The sequence below is a fragment of the Chanodichthys erythropterus genome, chromosome 15 (genome assembly GCF_024489055.1).
Source record: "Chanodichthys erythropterus isolate Z2021 chromosome 15, ASM2448905v1, whole genome shotgun sequence".
Classification (NCBI taxonomy): domain Eukaryota; kingdom Metazoa; phylum Chordata; class Actinopteri; order Cypriniformes; family Xenocyprididae; genus Chanodichthys; species Chanodichthys erythropterus.
This window is the reverse complement of record NC_090235.1, coordinates 32,949,464-32,968,490: the sequence shown is the minus strand read 5'-3', so window position 1 is coordinate 32,968,490 and position 19,027 is coordinate 32,949,464. Positions and strand designations below refer to the sequence as shown.

At 44.0% G+C, this 19,027-nt stretch overlaps 1 protein-coding gene across 10 annotated transcripts in view; it reads right to left on the bottom strand.

Annotated features, from left to right (window-relative positions):
• Positions 1–974: 974 nt before the first annotated feature.
• The window catches only part of rims2b (regulating synaptic membrane exocytosis 2b), a 175,980-nt gene continuing 157,927 nt past the window's right edge, over positions 975–19,027 (bottom strand). For all 10 annotated transcript variants that reach the window (XM_067361808.1, XM_067361809.1, XM_067361804.1 and 7 more), the window contains 5 exons: positions 13,994–14,135; positions 13,709–13,821; positions 5,615–5,716; positions 5,349–5,488; positions 975–3,359 (listed from right to left, as the gene is read on the bottom strand). In XM_067361808.1, the coding sequence (XP_067217909.1) occupies positions 3,153–3,359; positions 5,349–5,488; positions 5,615–5,716; positions 13,709–13,821; positions 13,994–14,135 (704 nt within the window). In that variant the 3' untranslated portion in view covers positions 975–3,152. The remainder of the gene's footprint in view (positions 3,360–5,348; positions 5,489–5,614; positions 5,717–13,708; positions 13,822–13,993; positions 14,136–19,027) is intronic.

Genomic DNA, 19,027 nt, shown 5'->3' with positions numbered 1-19,027 from the left:
AACACTTAGCTGAGTGCTAATGTATGCGGTTAACGTCACGAAACAGGAAGTTGTTGTAACTCCAAACCTGCTCCAAACTTCACATGTTTGATAATAGTGCTGGCCGAAGACATCTACTTGGCAATATTCAGTAATAGTCACAGCACCACCTGCTGGCAGCAGGAACTGTGGTGCATCAAAATGACTTTGCCATATTTCTCCTCTAGTTACCCACTTAAATGAATATCGCCCACTGTTCAGTTTTTCTAAGGTGGTGGTGAGCCCGGGTGCAAGGGCGCTTTCATCACTGCTTGCAGCTTTAATTGGTGGTGTCTTTACTAACTTGAGATCTGTAAAAATGTTTTCTGTGACCTGATCCAGATCAAATCCAGTGATCAACTTTTTTTCTTGATAACTCTGTTCATGTGTTTTTGTGTCCGCCATAATTAATTTGAGTAGAAAAATCACTTTACTGAAAACTGTCTTTATGAAAAATGGAACTTCATTTTTAACTTTTACAGATGAGGATATAGGGCAGGGGTGGGGAACGTCGAACCTGGAGGGCCATTGTCCTGCAGAGCTTAGCTGCAACCCTGAAAAAAACAAAAAAAAAAACAAACACTCAACTTTAGTAATACTGAAGACCTTGATTAGCTTCAGGTGTGTTTAATTAGGGTTGGAGCTAAACTCTACAGGACAATGGCCCTCCAGGATCAACGTTCCCCACCCCTGATATAGGGTAACATGGGAGAAGACGCCCCTTAGCGCAAGATGACCCCACCATTTGAATTTTTTCTCCTGACCATATATGACAAAAAAAAAATCTCCTATTAGCACTTTTGATGAAACACTACGCTATTTTTAATTTTGTCATTTCATCTGAAATCTAGGGGGATGGAGGGCTTCTTACCCCACGTAGGGGACCACGTTACCTCACTAGGGGCCATCTTAGCCTTCTTTTAATATTTTACATTTTGTGCTATAACAAATAAATTAGCAAACGTTTCTACTTATTTCCTAATATAATATCGAATTGTTTAAAAGGAGGGAGACATCATGTATCTGTCAAAGCATCTTACAGGGCAAGTCAAATTGTAAGGATAACAACATATTTTACTGTGTAAAACAAAATGTAACCAATTTGAACCCTTCTTTGGAATTCTCTATGCATCTCATCTTCAGTGTAATGTTCAACTTAAATTGGTATTTGGCCCTAAATGAGAATCCTGCAATTCATGAAAGTAAATGTTTTGGTATTTTAAGCCGTAGTCATGTTGTAGTAATGTCTGTGGCCTTCACAACAAAAGCAGACAAAACCAGGAATTAGTAAATGAATTTTATTCTCTCAAAACAAGAAACAATTAAAAATTCATATTGTGTGGCAATTTTCCCATCTCCACGAACTGTGACTCACTCCTCATTCGACAACCAGTGTCTGATGTGTTGAATAACACGTGTATAAATATTGTCCAGTCCACTCTGAGTTCAGAGACTTGTACAGCACCATCCAATGGGATCCTTTTTTATAACATTTTCTTTATAACAATAATAAAATAAAATATACTTGCAACCTTTTCAAGTCAACCTTGAATAAATATAAATTTTCTTCTTGACGTTTCCCCCCATGTTTTTTTTTTTTTTTTGTTTTCTTTTGTCTGTTTGATTCTCTTTTCCTTTTTTTTTTCTTTTCAAAACTTCAAGATAAGATGAGTGCCAAGAGGTGGAATGTTGCGTTGAATGTCTGAACCGTCGGCCACAAAACCTCGACCCCGACCTGAATCCGTGGACGCCACTGGATCGGGGGGGGGGACGACAGAGCCTCTGGTCCACATGCACTGTACATAAAACTGCGAAAAATTCCCAGATGTCTCTATCAAAACATGCTGTATTACTCAGACGGTGTGCTCAATCCATGTTGCAGACCCTTTTCAACATGCTTGCTTTGAATGAATGAGCCATTCTAGTGTAACGGAACGCAGTGGAATCATGACAGACCCACACGATAATCTACAGCTCTGTCTCCACATGAACACAATTATGGCTGCATTTGAAGGGAGAAATGTACAATTTTCATGTTATGTTTTATATCCAAATAAATATTGTACATTTATTGTTTTCCTCAACCATCTCTCTCTTTTTTTTTTTTTTTTCCCGTTAATAATATGAGATACAAAGTCTCACCAGGCCACACCTGTAACCGAGATCTGTAAAAATACAGAAGAATATTCTAAAGGATGACAATCACATCATTATCATTTTGCATTCAGTCCCTTTGAAAATCATGCACTAGAGAATTTCATATTAAAAATAATACAAACTGTTGAAAATGGCTGATCTGGTCATCCTTAAATAAGTTTCTTCCTCTCTTTCTTTTTTTTATTTCTTTTTTTGCAAGTCTCGAGGAAAATAACTGTAGAATTTTCTTTTTTTAAAAACAACTTTGCATCCATGCAAAAAAAAAAAAAAAAGGAAACAAAAGAAAAAAAAATCATACAGTACATCAACGAAGAGAACATCATACCGGAGCACAAAAAGGTCCATTATTTATTTGTTTATTTTAATTTTATTTTTTATTTTTTTTTCCAGAATTGTGTTGTTTCCTGAATCAAACAGGATCTCTGGCCATATCCATTTCCTCATCGTCGAACTTTGAAAATCGATCCACTGGAGATCGGGCTTGATGTAGGGTCATTCCCATGAGGACGTCATCTCTCCTAGGTTACCCTTTCTGTTCCATCTCAGCCAAGTGCTTCTCTCTTTATAGATCTTTTGACAGCTTGGCTCACGGTAATGGCTACAACGCATCAAGTTCTAGGTAAGAAACACTGACATCTCTTTGAATACAACAAAGAGTAAACAGCCAGAGTAGAACAGTTTCTTCCTTTTCCTACGGTTAAGAGTCAGACTCTGCCGAATCCCTGGCTGCATCTCTTCAGCTGAATGGAGAGACTTCCTGTGGCGTTCTTTCCCTGCGTGTGACAGCAGCATACAATTTCTTTTCGTTTATTTTTTTGGCAGGACGCAGGCCTTTTCTTTGCCTCTTGTTGCACGGGCTCAGAGGACACAACATCAAGCATGCAGTGTAACCAGGACGTGACCCGTCGAGACCCTCTCCTCTCTGTCAGTAGCTGGAGCTACTCACGCCGCTCTCTACCGCTCACCTCCTCGTACCGCTACGACCGAACGTTGGAACTGTCCAGGCCTGAATCTGGAGGTTTACTACTTAAAGGTGCCAAGGTTGGGTCCACCAATGAGGTGGGAGGGAAAAGCTTGTACCAGCCAATCACCATGTTGGTCAGCTCTAAATCGTCTAACAGGATCTGGGCGGCCCCCATGAAGGACTTGTGGTCCATGCGTCCATAGTCCCCCCAAACAATAATCTGTAAAGAAAGACATGATTAGTCAAAGAGTTTCAGGAGATGTGGTGCATTATCAAGAACATAAAGGGTTAGTTCACCCAAAAATGAAAATTCTGTCATTAATTACTCACCCTGATGTCGTTCCACACCTGTAAGACCTTCGTTCATCTTCAGAACACAAATTAAGACATTTTTGATAAATCCGATGACTGGCCTCCATTGACAGCAAGATAATTAACACTTTCAAATGCCCAGAAAGCTACTAAAGTTATATTTAAAACATTTCATGTGACTACAGTGGTTCAACCTTAATGTTATGAAGTGATGAGAATACTTTTTTTTGCACCAAAAAAACCTAAATAACGACTTTACTCAACAATATCTAGTGACGGCCAATTTCAAAACACTGCTTCATGAAGCTTCAAAGCTTTACGAATCTTTTGTTTGCATTTGGAGCGTGTATCAAACTGCCAAAGTTATGTGATCTCAGTAAACGAGGCTTCGTTACGCCATAAGTGTTTTGAAAGGTTTCGAAATTTCACTGGTTCACGTGACTTTGGCAGTTTGATACATGTTGCGAACCACTGATTCGAATGAAAAGATTTGTAAAGCTTCGAAGCTTCATGAAGCAGTGTTATGAAATCACCCATCAAAAGATATTGTTGAATAAAGTAGTTATTTTTATTTATTTTTTGGTGCACAAAAAGAATTCTCGTCGCTTCATAACATTAAGGTTGAACCACTGTAGTCACATGAACTGTTTTAAATATGTCTTTAGTAGCTTTCTGGGCATCTGAAAGTGTAAATTATCTTGCTGTCAATGGAGGCCTCACTGAGCCATCAGATTTCATCAAAAATATATTCATTTCTGTTCCGAAGATGAACGAAGGTCTTATGGGTATAGATGACATGAGGGTGAGTTATTAATGACAGAGTTTTCATTATTGGGTGAACTAATGCTTTAAACTATAAAACATTTTTTTGTACCTTGAAATAAAGCTGAAATAAAATAAACTATAAATATTAGATTTAGATTTAAATACTTGTTAAAGTTAACTAAATTTGGCAAATAACTGAAATGAAATAATTTGATGTACTAAAATTACTAAAACTGAAATGAAAATAAATGAAAGCTAAATAGAAATATTAAAATGACAAAAGCATGTAACAAATTTACTAAAAATTCAACTAAAATGAAAATGAAAACTGGAAATGTTAAAATGACTAAAAATATTAATAAATACTATAATAATACATTAAAGGTGCTAAAGAGGATCTTTTCGTCGACTGAGAATCCAAAGACTGTTAGTGAGTTTTTGAAATGAGCTCATGCGTAAGAAGGGAACGCCTCCCAAAACTCGTGCACGAGTATTGGAACACGAGTGTTTACCACCGGCATTCGCTGTGTCGTGTTAGTGGATTCATTTTGTCGGACTCACCGCAGGTAACTCATAATCTGCAGTTGTTACTCCTGTCTCCTTACAAAAACATTGCATGCGGCGCCTGTGGAGTGTGGAAAGTTACTGGAGCGCGCAGCCACGCACGTCTCTCACAAGGAACATCATGGCAGTGATTGACAAGCCAGAGGGCCAATTGTCTACGCGATGATCGCGTAAATGATTGGCTGATGTTTTTAAGGCCCTACCTTTTGCACAGATGATGTATATTAATATTATTCCTTTCAGTGCACCTAATAAATAGTCTTTTATCAGTTAGTAAAGACAGTTTCAAGTAATATTGCAAAAATGTATAAAACAAAACATCCTCTTTAGCACCTTTAATGTGGTGAAAACATGTCCAGGTCACATTTCAATCCCAAATCAAAAGAAAAAACTAAGAAAGAAATTACATTTGGCATAATGAAAATTAGGACGATTTTTGTGACATTATTTTCATGAAAACTAAGTCTTTCATAACACTTTCAAGTAAGCACTCTCTACCATACTTTTTTTTTTTAACTTACATACTGTTAATACTTAGTAAAATGAGCAAATAAGATGCTGGTGTTACCTGTAAAACCTTCCCCTCAGGGTTCTCCTCAAACTGAAGCTGCTGTTGATAAAGAGGATCCAGCGTTTTTCTCGCTGTCCGTGTTTTCTTTTTGTTGATGCATTTCCCATTGTCCAGCAGATATACTTTTACATAAGGTGCTGCAAAATGGAAGATTCCAGGGATTTACATATAAACCTCACAAAATAGTCCATGAACAGGTTATAGATATATCTAAAGAAACAGACTTGTATTGTGTTATGATTGGATTGAGTAATGAGATGTACCTGGAGTCTGTTTGTTCCCTGGTTTGCCTACCAGGCCTCGAGCCCGAATAACTTCAACATCCAGCCTTTCTTTCCTGTGTACCATACCAATCTGGATGTCACCTGTGGACAAAGGCCACATCCAAACTCTTAGAGCAGGAAAAAAAGTCATCATTTTTGGGACATATTTATGTGTTAAAAGATTAATTCGCCCAAAAATTCTGCCATTATTCTAGTTTTATTTTAGTTTTATTGAAACCTGAGAGGTGTTTCTATTGAAAGTCCAGGTTTATTTACATCTTTACAATGATTGACACACATACATAGAGCAAATCACATTTGATAAACTAAACAAGCAAAGCATTCTTCCACGCTATTTCACCAAGGTCCACTATTTAACAATTATATTAAACTGTTATGACAAAAATACTACGGCATGTAAATGATTTAATTCCTTCATTATCTACACACTTTAACGGTATAAATCTGAATATTTAAAGTTCAGTAACAGTTCAGTAAGCTTCATAGTGGGGGTGATGACGAGTGTTTTAAACAGAGCAAGCGAAAGCAAAGTGCCCATTTCATTTTCAGTCTCGATGTGTCCATATGTATTTTATTAAGTTATAAATATTGTCATGTATTTAAATATAATATGATATGAATATAAAAATATATAATATGTATATGAAAATGTTTAATCTTTTGAAGTGATCAATTCAAGTGTTCAATTGGTTTTAGATGTTTAGATTGTTTTAAATATTATCGAAACATGAACTGTAGATGAACATAACCCCTCCGGTTATACTCGCCCTGCTCTGAGCTGAATTCGAACCAGCGTTTCTGGTTTGGAAAGTAAGTGCGCTGGACCATAGCTTCTAGCGGAGGTTGCTATTGCACCTCTTGAGGCCAGATGAGTGTCGTTTTACTCACACAACTTTTACTAGGTAGGCTTTACCTAGTAAAGTTACACAAACAATTGCTTACATAGGCTTTTGATTACTAAATTTGGTAAAAAACTGCCGCTGTTTAACTGCTTCTCGTGAAAATGAGCTGTGATGCGTCCACCCAATAACTTGTGAAAATCTATGGTTGTAGCGCCACTTAGTGGGCAAGAGCAGAAATGCATTTCCCACCACAACCTTCGGCATCAAAAAATGTATTCTGGTTGAGTAACATCTGTATGTGTTCATATAAAGTGACTGTGCCTCTTCACAAGACTTGGATTAAACTGGTGGATATGTATTACTTTTAAAATGACTTTAAGACCTTCTCGATCTAAGTTTTGGTTACCTGAACTTTCAATGGAGGGACAGAAACCTCTCATGTATCATTAAAAATCTCTTCATTTGTGTTTTGAAGATAAACCAAAGTCTTTGGAATTTGGAATGCCAGTAGAGTGATTAAATGATGAGTGAACCATCTCTTTAAGCCAACGTATAAATCTTGTTTTTTAGGCCAACGCTAGGCATACAGTGTGCATAAATTAAATTTCATCATCATGATAGTATGCATAATGTATGCGCATAGACCAATTGTTAAAACTGTGTGGTCTTCACGGGTCCACTTGGATCCGAAAACGTACTCGGTTACTAACGTAACCTCGGTTCCCTGAGATACGGAACGAGTACTGCGTATGGGGAAGGTCTCCCTTTTTCCCCGCTGCTGAAGCCTTTTTCAATAACGCAGTGTAACTGCACCGTCATTGGTTCACTCATAGACAAGTTGTTGAACCAATGGCGGCGCGGCATAGCTGCGCGGCCTATGGCGACAAAGCGCGCGAATATTCCCGCCGAAATGGGCGGGGTATAGGGCTATATAAGCAGGCGTTTCGCCATAGGATTTCAGTGTCAATCGACTGAAGCGACGACCCTGAGCCGCAGCCTCGTGGCACGGCAAGTGACGCAGTACTCGTTCCGTATCTCAGGGAACCGAGGTTACGTTAGTAACCGAGTACGTTCCCTTTCGATACTTCACTCGTACTGCGTATGGGGAACGAATTCAACCACGCCGTGCCACGGCTGGGAACGATATAGCTTGCATTTGGCCACCCAGAGGGGGGCAAAAAGGACAAGCGGAGGCAAAGCCTAACCGAACCCATGGTTACACTGAAGGAAGATACTTCCTATGGTGGCGTGAAGCGGGACCTGTTGGAAGCCGCTAATCACACCGACAGGACCCGAGCTTGTAAGGTCGGGACATCGAGGTGATAGAACCTGACAAAGGTGGACGGCGAAGACCAGCCGGCCGCCTCACAGATGTCTTGGATGGAAACTCCGTTGGACCAAGCCCACGAGGAAGCCATTCCTCTAGTGGAGTGGGCCCTGACTCCTATGGGGCAATTAGTGCCCAGTGAGGAGTAGCACAGGTTAATAGCATCCACTATCCAACGGGAAATGCGTTGTTTCGAGACCGGAGACCCTTTGGTGCGGCCGTTTTCCAAAACAAACAAAGAGCTGATCCGACAGTCTGAAAGACTGTGATCGGTCTATGTAGGTCCTCAATGCCCTGACTGGGCAGAGTAGCTGCAGCTCTGGTTCGTCCGCCGAGGGAGGAAGAGCAGAGAGCGAGATGACCTGAGCTCTAAACGGAGTTGAGAGCACTTTAGGGACGTAGCCATGCCTAGGTTTCAGAACGACCTTAGAGTCACCAGGCCCGAATTCGAGGCATGCAGGGTTCACAGAGAGGGCCTGCAAATCGCCAACACGCTTTACCGATGCTAGTGCTAGTAGCAGAGCGGTTTTTAGTGTTAGGGGCCTGAGGTCGGCTGAACCCATTGGTTCAAATGGGGCTCCTTTCAAGGCCCTGAGGACCAACGAGAGGTCCCAGGAGGGAATAGTGAGAGGGCGAGGAGGATTCAAACGCCTAGCACCTCTCAAAAAACGGATCACGAGCCCGTTTCGTCCCACCGATTGGCCAGCAATAGGAGCGTGGAACGCTGCAATGGCTGCTACGTAAACCTTAAGCGTGGAAGGGGAGCGCCCATTTCCAAGCGTTCTTGGAGGAAAGACAGTATGGAAGATACGTCACTCTCCACAGGGTCTATGTTGCGTGTTGAACACCAATCAACAAAGACTGACCACTTCTGGTCGTAGAGGCGCCTCGTAGATGGGGCTCTAGCCTGAGAAATGGTATTTAGGACGTCCTCGGGGAGGCTAGTCGGCTCCCATCGAGGGACCAGAGGTGCAGAGCCCAGAGCTGCGGCTGTGGGTGCCAGATTGTTCTGTTTGCCTGAGAGAGGAGGTCCCGTCTCAGGGGAATCGGCCACGGGGCTCTTAGAGAGAGCCTGAATAGCTCTGAGGACCAAACCTGGTTCCTCCAGAGCGGGGCCACCAGAAGGACTCTGTGCTGGTCTTCTCTGATACGCCTGATGACCTGGGGGATCAGTGCGATCGGAGGGAAAGCATAAAGGAGCGTGCTGGGCCATGTGTGGGCCAGAGCATCTACTTCCTTCGAGAAAAATGTTGGGCAATGAGAGTTGTCTTCTGAGGCGAAGAGGTCTACCTCTGCCTTCCCGAAGAACTCCCAGATCGTGAGGACCACTTGGGGGTGGAGCATCCACTCGTCGGAGGGGGATGTTGCTCCGTGACAACATGTCCGCACCCAGATTGTTCCTGCCAGGAACATGAGTCGCTCTGAGCGACTGAAGCCTCGGAAGAGCCCATTCCAGCAGTCGTTTCGCCAGAGCGCATAAGCGGCTGGACGAAAGACCGCCTTGGTGGTTCAGGTATGACACCACCGTCATACTGTCTGACCGAACTAGAACATGACGTCCCGTCAAGTAAGCCTGAAAGAACTGAAGGGCTTTCATCACTGCTAGCATCTCTAGACAGTTGATGTGTAGATGGCTTTCCTCGTGGCTCCACGAGCCGAAGGCCGGTCTGCCCCTCGCACACAGCGCCCCAGCCCAAGTTGGAGGCGTCTGTTGAGAGCACCGTCCTCCGTGAGACCGCCTGTAAGGGGACTCCGCGTTGGAACCATACTGGATCCATCCAAGGTTTCAGGGCTAGAAGACAGGCCCGATTGACCTTGAGACATAGGCGGCCGTGCCGCCATGCGCTGGGAGGAACCCGGAACTTCAACCAGTACTGAAGAGGCCGCATCCGAAGAAGGCCTAGCTGCAGCACCGGGGAGGCGGAAGCCATCAGCCCTAGCAGCCTCTGGAAAAACTTCAGAGGGAGATAGGCTTTGTTCGTGACAGATGCCGTGAGCTGCTGAATTGCCAGGGCGCGCTCTGGCGAGACTACTGCCGTCATACGGACCGAGTCGAAAACTGCTCCCAGAAACGAAATTCGTTGAGTGGGGCATAGCGAGCTCTTGGCTAAGTTGACCCTGAGACCCAGGCATTGTAGATGGCTGAGGAGCACGGATCTGTGGCGTTCCAGCTCGTCTCGCGAACGGGCTAAGATGAGCCAGTCGTCGAGGTAATTCAGAACCCGGATTCCCATCTGTCTCAGAGGGGAAAGCGCCGCGTCCATGCACTTGGTGAAAGTGCGGGGAGCCAGAGACAGCCCGAAGGGCAGGACCGTATATTGGTATGCCACCCCTTCGTATGCGAATCTCAAGAATCGTCTGTGACGGGGGGCTATCTGGATGTGAAAATACGCATCCTTCAGGTCCAGCGAGCAGAACCAGTCCTCGGGGCAAATGTGCGCGAGGATCTGCTTCAGCGTCAGCATTTTGAACTTCCGTCTCATGAGGGAGTGATTCAAAAGCCTGAGGTCTAGGATGGGTCTGAGACCGCCATCCTTTTTGGGGACCAGAAAGTAGCGGCTGTAAAAGCCTGTCTCGCTCTCTGACGGAGGAACCATTTCCACAGCTCCTTTTTCCAGCAACGACATGACTTCGGCCCGGAGGACATGAGCGTCGTCCGGATTGACCGATGTTTGAAGCACCCCGGCGAAGCGGGGGGCCGTCGTGCAAACTGGAGCGAGTAGCCCTGGTTTACGATCCCCATGACCCATTCTGACACATCGGGGATGGCCTGCCAGGCCTCGGCCCGAGTGGCTAGGGGTTGAATAATGTTGGGTGACAGACCGCCGTTGAGAGGGTCGTACACCGCGAGGGGTGGAAGAGGAAATTTGCTCTTTTTGTGATGAGGTAAAAATTTGTCCGCCGTGAAAACGGCGTTTGGAGTGGGCGCAACAGGTGTGGGCCCAGCTGTCACTTGGAGTATGTTTCCCACGCCCGGAAATAAACGAGGCGGAGGGGAAATTACCCGTGGGAGCTTTTGGGGTGGTCCGGTCGTAACGGGACGGTCCCCCATCCTCTTCCTGTCCGACGAATCAGGACGACTTCGGAGGCACCGGGTCCAGCACAATCCTGGGCCGGGGTCCCTGGCGCCTCGGGAAGGGAGGGCGCTTCGCAGGGCGCGAGCGCTGGCGATGCTCCTGGGGCGGCGCTGCCTGTGTTGCAGGTGGGGCTGGTTTGTTCTGCTGAGCCGGCGCAGTCCTGGGGCGGCTAGACGCAGAAGCGGAGCTGGAGCGCTTAGGCAAGAAATGCCTCATAGCCTGAGACGATTTCTGCGCGGCAGTAAAGCGCCCAGTGAAGCCATCCACTGCAGGCCCGAAGAGACCAGAAGGCGAGACCGGGGCGTCTAAGAAGGCCGTCTTGTCTAGGTCTTTGATCTCCGTTAGGTTGAGCCACAGGTGGCGCTCCAACACGACCAGGCTGGCCATGGAACGACCGATGGCCTGGGCCGTAGCCTTCGTAGCTCGCAGGGCAAGATCCGTGGCGCTGCGGAGATCTTTGAAGGCTGGCGCGTCGATTCCAGACTCATCCAGAGAGCGGAGGAGTTTGGCCTGGAATGCTTGAAATATGGCCATGGTGTGGAGCGCAGAGGCAGCTTGGCCCGCCGAGGTGTAAGCCCGTCCAGCCAGAGTAGAGGTGGTCCGACAGGGCTTGGAAGGAAGGGCCCTCTTCGTCTTCCAACCCACAGCCGCGGGAGGACAGAGGTGAGCAGCCACCGCTTCATCTAGGGGTGGCAAGCGCTCGTATCCCTTCTCCTCGGCGCCGTCGACGGCGGTGAGGGCGGAGCGGTGCGTAGTGTGGAGGCGGGCAGAGTAAGGAGCGCGCCACGACTTCGTCAGCTCTTCGTGGACCTCAGGAAAGAAGGGCGCTGAACGCTGGCGAGGTGCTTGGCGGCGGCCTGGCAGAAACCATTCGTCCAGGCGGCTGCGAGACGGCTCCTCTGGAGGGGCCCACTCGAGGTCCAGCTCTTCAACGGCTCTAGACAGGATGCGGAAGAGCTCGGCATCCATGCCCTGGCCATGCTCGATGGGTTCCAAGGGAGGCGGTGGAGCGGGGTCTTCCGGCTCGCCAGCCCATCCTTCCGCTTCGGAAGCCGCAAGAGACATGGAGTCGTCTTGTTCGTCGTCTGTTCCCCCGAATGAGACGAGGTCACTCGCTTCTGCGGAGGGACGCTGCTCAGGGCGAGAGAACTGAACTGGGAGAGAGTTCCCTGGGAGGAGAGGGCGAGGCACGCGGGGGCTGGGCCGGCGTGAGCTCGCTCAACTCCTGGCGCTGAGTCGCTCTACCCCGCTGTCTTTTCCTCGCCGGACCGCGGGAGGAAGGAGACGGGAGGGCGCGAGCGGCGAGATCGCCCTCAGTGAAGAAGGCGACCCGCGAGCGCAGGGAAGCGAGACTCACACTCGCAGTGCGGGCATGAGTCTCCAGCGAGCGCGCCGTCTGCGTGGGGCTTGCCCAGGCAAGCGACACACTCGCTGTGTCCATCGTCGTCGTGCAGGGGGGCCCTGCAAGTACCACATGAGTGGCGGGGCATCGTGAGACGCCGCTGCCGTGGAAAACGGCAATTGGGTGGCTCTTTTAGAGCGGCGAGGGCCGCGGAAGCTCTTAAAGCGGTGAAAACCGCTGGAAATCGCTCTTTAGAGCGGCGTTTGCCGCGGATGAAGCTCTCAGGCGGCGCGCCGGATGGCGGCAGGGGACGCACAGGAAGCGGCCGGAAGCGGGAAGCGGGAGGCGGCGGCTCGGCGACGGCGCTAGAAGCTGCAGTCCGCGAGGGCGCCGGCGCTTTCTTCCACCGGCGAGTCCAGGCGAGTCCGCTGCGGGAGCCTCTTCAGACGGCGGCGAGAGCAGAAGGCGGCGAGCTTCTTCGGCTTCAGGCGGAGATCAGCGAAGAGAAGTAGATGTCGTCGCTGAAGGAGAAAACACTGAAATCCTATGGCGAAACGCCTGCTTATATAGCCCTATACCCCGCCCATTTCGGCGGGAATATTCGCGCGCTTTGTCGCCATAGGCCGCGCAGCTATGCCGCGCCGCCATTGGTTCAACAACTTGTCTATGAGTGAACCAATGACGGTGCAGTTACACTGCGTTATTGAAAAAGGCTTCAGCAGCGGGGAAAAAGGGAGACCTTCCCCATACGCAGTACGAGTGAAGTATCGAAAGGGAACCCGAGTTCCGGCCCAAGACCCGAGTGGGTTTAGTTCCAAAACTTCAGTGAGTGCCTCGGACATAAGTCAGGTTCGGTATGAAGGCTGATTTATAATTCTGCGCGTAGTAGAATTGACGAAGAGGTGAACATCAGGCTAAACGTGCTACACACAGCCTACACCGTAGCTACGGCAAACACTCAACGCAGAAGTATTATTCAGCCTTTAGTGGCCTCGGGTCATTGAAAATTCATGTGCTTTTTCTGAATGGACCCAAGAAGACCCAAATTAATAAACTTTAATCATCTTATGGTCAGGTAAATAACATTACGCCAAAAGTTATAGGACGTAATGAGGTTACAGTGATGAGTGACTGACATTTCAGCACTTTAGTGCGTACTTGCGCATACGTGAAAAATGCATTTTTTGAGAAATGCACGTAGAAAAGAAACAAATGTCACACAAAAACCCATCTTATAGCTATGAGATTCATCAGGAAAAGCCACTTGCTTTTTGCACATCTGGTCGGGTAAGAAGCGATTCGGGTCAGGACTTTAGGACCCAAGAAGACCTCTACTATGAAAGCTATGTGTTCGGCTGTACGCATACGCTAAATGTTCATCAAAACTGAAGTTTACTTTGAGCAGTATTTTGACAGTTTCTTATATAACACCAGCGGGAGTTGTTCATATTAACAATCAAGAAAATTGCGACCCATGATACTAACCCATTGGAGGCGTGGCCAATGTCTGTCTCCCTGCCAGCTGGGCTGGACCAAGACCATCCAAAAACTCTGTGAACTGGCTGTCCGATGAGATCTTCACTCCAGGGAAGATTAGACTTTGAATAGATAATGGACAGAAAATCAGTAAACCAGGTGCTAATGGCAAGACATTTTATTAAAGACATCATCACTGACGCAAAACCAGCCAATCAGCAATGGTGGTGATGACATCATGTGATTTATGGAGAGGTGGATCATCATATTCAAATAGATTTTTACAATACTTACTTTCCTGGTTTTGCCTTTTCACCATCATCTGTGGTCTCTCGGCTGGGCTGCCGTGTCATCCTGCTCTTCATCTCAATGGCTAAACCTGTCTCCACACTCCGCTGGATTGCCAGCCGCACCGGCTTCTTCTTCTTACCCTCCTCTGAAAGTTACAACAAGTGAAGGGAAAATGAGAAAAATAAGAAAAGACAAATGCGTGACACTTTCACTTCCACCCCACAGTGTTTTAAGTCCTTTTCGAGTAGTTTCATGGTCTTGGTCTTGTCATGGACTTGATCATGTATATGATCTGCTCTGAGCTATTGTGTATCTCTGGACTGGAGCACACTGAATTGTTTAGAGCCTCTTCAGGTCTCATTCTTGACTCGGACTTGAATGAGCTGGTCTGGACTAGGACACCGCCACCCCACATGGATCTGCCATTGGTTAGGCAAGCTCATAGTCCCATCCCAAACTGATGCCAGAAGAGTTGGACCAACATGTTGGACCATTCAATCCTCAAGAACCTCAGAGCAACAGTTTTCATGCTCTTCAGTCAACATAAATGGTTTACTTATAGTTGTCTGCTCATCAAACTGGGTTGGAGAAAGTGTTAACACCGGAATACATTACACATTTTACCCTTTAAGAAAAAAAAACAAAACATGACTCACAATTACTGAATGAAATGCTTAAAAAATACATGTTATGACCATCAGGGGGCATCAGTCTTCCACTGAGGAGCAGGACATCCTGCGTTTTTTCCCCCAGTCAGCTTTTAGACATCCATTCAAATATCCGTCCATCCATTGACACAAACATACACACTCAGATACTGCTTTCTGATGGTCACAAACCATTAATGACCAAATTGTGCACTGCCAAATAAAGCTTTCACAAACACAGGACATTAAAGCATCCGTCACACCTGGTATGTAACTTCATTCTTACCTCTGTCTGCCTCGTCAAAGGAGTTCATGCAGGGGAAATAAACAGCCAGTGCCTCGAAGGAGGCAGAAAGGCTAAGCCGGCTCTGCGAGCGCTGCATTCGCATGCCAGGGAGAGCGGCGCTGACATCCTGCCCTTGTCTGCCCATTTTACCACCCTGGAACCCTCAAACACCTCTAACGACACCGAAGAAGGGTGGCAGATGTGTATAGCTGATGCTGTGAGACGGTTTTGGAGAAACAAGTTTGGTAGGATTGTGTTCGGTAGCAGCTGCGTGTCTTATTAGTTCTCAGGTTGATATGCGGTGAGGATGACTGTCTGACTGTCTCCTCTGCAGCGCGCTACTTCTCATCTAAAAGGGTGGGAGGGGGAGATGGTAGCATGTGCACGTGGCTCACAGAGGATGTGGCCAATCAGAGGCACAAAAACGAAGAGACCCCTGAAATGCTTCTCCAGGAGACAGAGCTCTGCCCGGAGACATGACTGCACACAAACACATACACATGACTTGCTTTCTGACTGCGGCTTCATCAGTCACCTCACACACACAATAATATGTGGATTAACGTATAATCATGGACACACAATTATATGTGCACAACGGTGTTGAGGAGTGGTTAAAAGCAGCAAAGCCACGAAGTTGATTACATTTTTTCAGTAGCTTGACAATAATTCAGCTGTTCTCATGCAGCTTTTTCAGTAACAAAGCTACATTTTTCCAATGACATGCGACATCACTGCTTTTTATGTCACACTGTATTGTGCACGCAGCTGTACAGCAGAGCAAAAACAACAGATGGACGCAGACATGAAGTCAATCTACCTTAAACTGTCCTTGCAACTGAACAAGATGACAGAAAACACTTTCTCAAACTAGCAAGATCTAATCTAATTTAAGGACACACATTTGTTATTTTATTAATCTGCCCAGTAAGATATTCTGTTTTTAAAAGAAATTAATACTTTCATTTAGCAAGACTTTTACATTGTTACAGAAAACATCTGTTTCAAATAATGTTGTTCTTTTGAACTTTCTATTTATCAAATAATAATAAAAAATTCCATCATGTTTTCCACAAAAAGATTAAATTAACTTTTTTTTTCAACATTGATAATAAGAAATGTTTTTTGAGCAGCAAATCAGCACATTAGAATGATTTCTGAAGGATCATGTGGCACTGAAGACTGAATAAATGATGCTGAAAATTCAGCTTTTTCATCACAGGAATAAATTACATTTTAAAATAAAATTATTTTAAATTGCATATTATAATATTTTACAGTATTACTGGTTTTACTGTATATTTGATCAAATAAATGCAGCCCTAGAGATTTCTTTCAAGAACATTAAAACATTATACTGACCACAAACTTTGAATGGTAGTTCTCCCCCTAAAACAGCACTATCTACGATTGATCGATTTACCGTCAAGTATTTACGATTTGCCAGTCAAGCTGCTCTTCACATAAAACTGTGTGGTTCTTGACCAAAAAGAAGCAGCAAAAAAGTTCCAGATCTTCTACCATCAGCGATCTTTGTTAAATTGTTAAAGGTGCCGAAGAACATGTTTTCAAAAGATGTAATATAAGTCTTAAGTGTCCCCTGAATGTGTCTGTGAAGTTTCAGCTCAAAATACCCCATAGTTTTTTTTAACTGCCTGTCATTATAAATGCACCGATTTAGGGTACGCGGCCCCTTTAAATCTCGTGCTCCACGCCCCAAGAGCTCGCGCTTGCCTTAAACACCATAAACAAAGTTCACACAGCTAATATAACCCTCAAAATGGATCTTTTCAAAGTGTTCGTCATGCAACATGTCTAATTGCGTAAGTATGGTATTTATTTGGATATTTACATTTGATTCTGAATGAGTTTGATAGTGCTCCGTGGCTAAAGCTAACATTACACACTATTGGAGAGATTTATAAAGAATGAAGTTGTGTTTATGCATTATACAGACTGCAAGTGTTTAAAAAATGAAAATAACGACAGTCTTGTCTCCGTGAATACAGTAAGAAATGATGGTAACTTTAAGCACATTTAACAGTACATTAGCAACATGCTAATGAAACATTTAGAAAGACAATTTACAAACATCACTAAAAATATCATGTAATCATGGATCATGTCAGTTATTATTGCTCCATCTGCCATTTTTCACTATTGTTCTTGCTTGCTTACCTAGTCTGATGATTCAGCTGTGCAGATCCAGACATTAATACTGGCTGCCCTTGTCTAATGCCTTGAACATGGGCTGGCATATGCAAATATTGGGGGCTCTTGTTATTCAACTATGCCGAGGTAAATTCAATTTTTGAATCTAGGGCACCTTTAATTATGTTTTCTATAGTTCTTCAAACCACCACACTTGGGTAAACCTCGTGTTTCTAAATAAACGTTTGCGATTTTGCAAAAATATCACAAATCCACTTATTCAATATCATAATCCACAAACTTATCTTTTTTCTTTTTTGTATATATATATATATATATATATATATATATATATATATATATATATATATATATATATATATATATATATATATATATATATATATATATATATATATATATATATATATATATATATATATATATATATATATATATATATATATATATATATATATAAATAATTTTTTTCCCCCAGCAATCAAATGTAAAAATAAAACACTATATAGACTTCACTGTATGAATATAAATCGGACAGTTCAGCGTGATTCAATACAATATCTGTTCTCATAGCCAGCGATACAATATTTTCCGATACCTCAAAAAGTTCTGCGATACGATTATGATATGATTCAATTCAGGGGTATATCGATAAATATTTTGATATTATGTGCCTATTTTACACAACCAGTTAAATTTTTATTAATATTAATATATATATATATATATATACAGTATACAGTAGACGTTTCTTTTAAATGTATAGCACAGCTTTTTAATGAAGCAACAACATATTATAGGTAGGAACAAGATACGCTATTAATATTCTTTCATTGTGCAAAAGTGTTATAAAGGCCCCAATACATAGAGGCACAAAGCACTTATGCACATCCCGTGTGCAGAATAATGCGCTTGAAGCAACACAAAGTCACAGCGCTGTCACAAGTTCTGAAAGGCAATTTAAACGAGAATGCACACGTTGGCGATAATGCATAGACTGACATTGTGTGAAAATGTGGAGAGTGTTAAAATGAAGGTGCCTCTTAATTTTTACGAATTACATCGATACATCGTATTGTTAGACATTAGATCGATGTATCGATCTATATCGATGTATTGTTACACCCCTATATAACATGCATTGATGCTTCTGAAGTTATTTAGTCAATAGCCATGTGTGATTTTCTTTTTGTCTGCTGTCACCTAATGCACAGATTCAATATACTGACACACATCCGATTTTCTCCCAGCTGTTTATTTTCAATTCAGACATATCTGACTGTGAAAGAGAACTTAGTTCAGTACTCATGCTGTGACAGCCGACTTTGTGTGTGTTTGCTTCAAGTGTGTGCCTGCAGAAAAGCATATGTCAGAATAGTGTGTGAGTAAAATCTTTTGAAAGATTAAACAAGCTGCAGTGTCACGTGAGATTGACCATGTCTACCCTTTTATACGGCCAATCCTGCACTATGTTGCTAAACATGTGATGTGAATGTATGTTGTACAGTATGTCGGGACAGGGATAGAATGTTTGTTCACTATAGCACAATACTACAATCTCTCTTCGAAGGTAGATCATGGAGACATTTTAATTGTTCACAATCTAATATTGTTATATCACACACCCATATTTCCAAGCCTTCTGTTACAAGCATTGCAAACACTGCAATGTTCTGCTCAGTAAGCCTTTTCATTAAAGTAAAAACTAGCAGGTTGGTTTTGTTACTGTACAGGCATGAGACAACAATCTAATAACTGACAATTCCATTCTTGGCACTGCATGCACCTTAATGAAGACCAGCTTAAATGAGAGATCAAATCTACTCTTCTGTGATCTATTAATATCTTATTGTGGGTATGTTGAAATCATTACCCCTGCTGCATACCAGCTTAAAATAGTAACGTCTCAAACCTTCCTATTAAAGTCTGAAG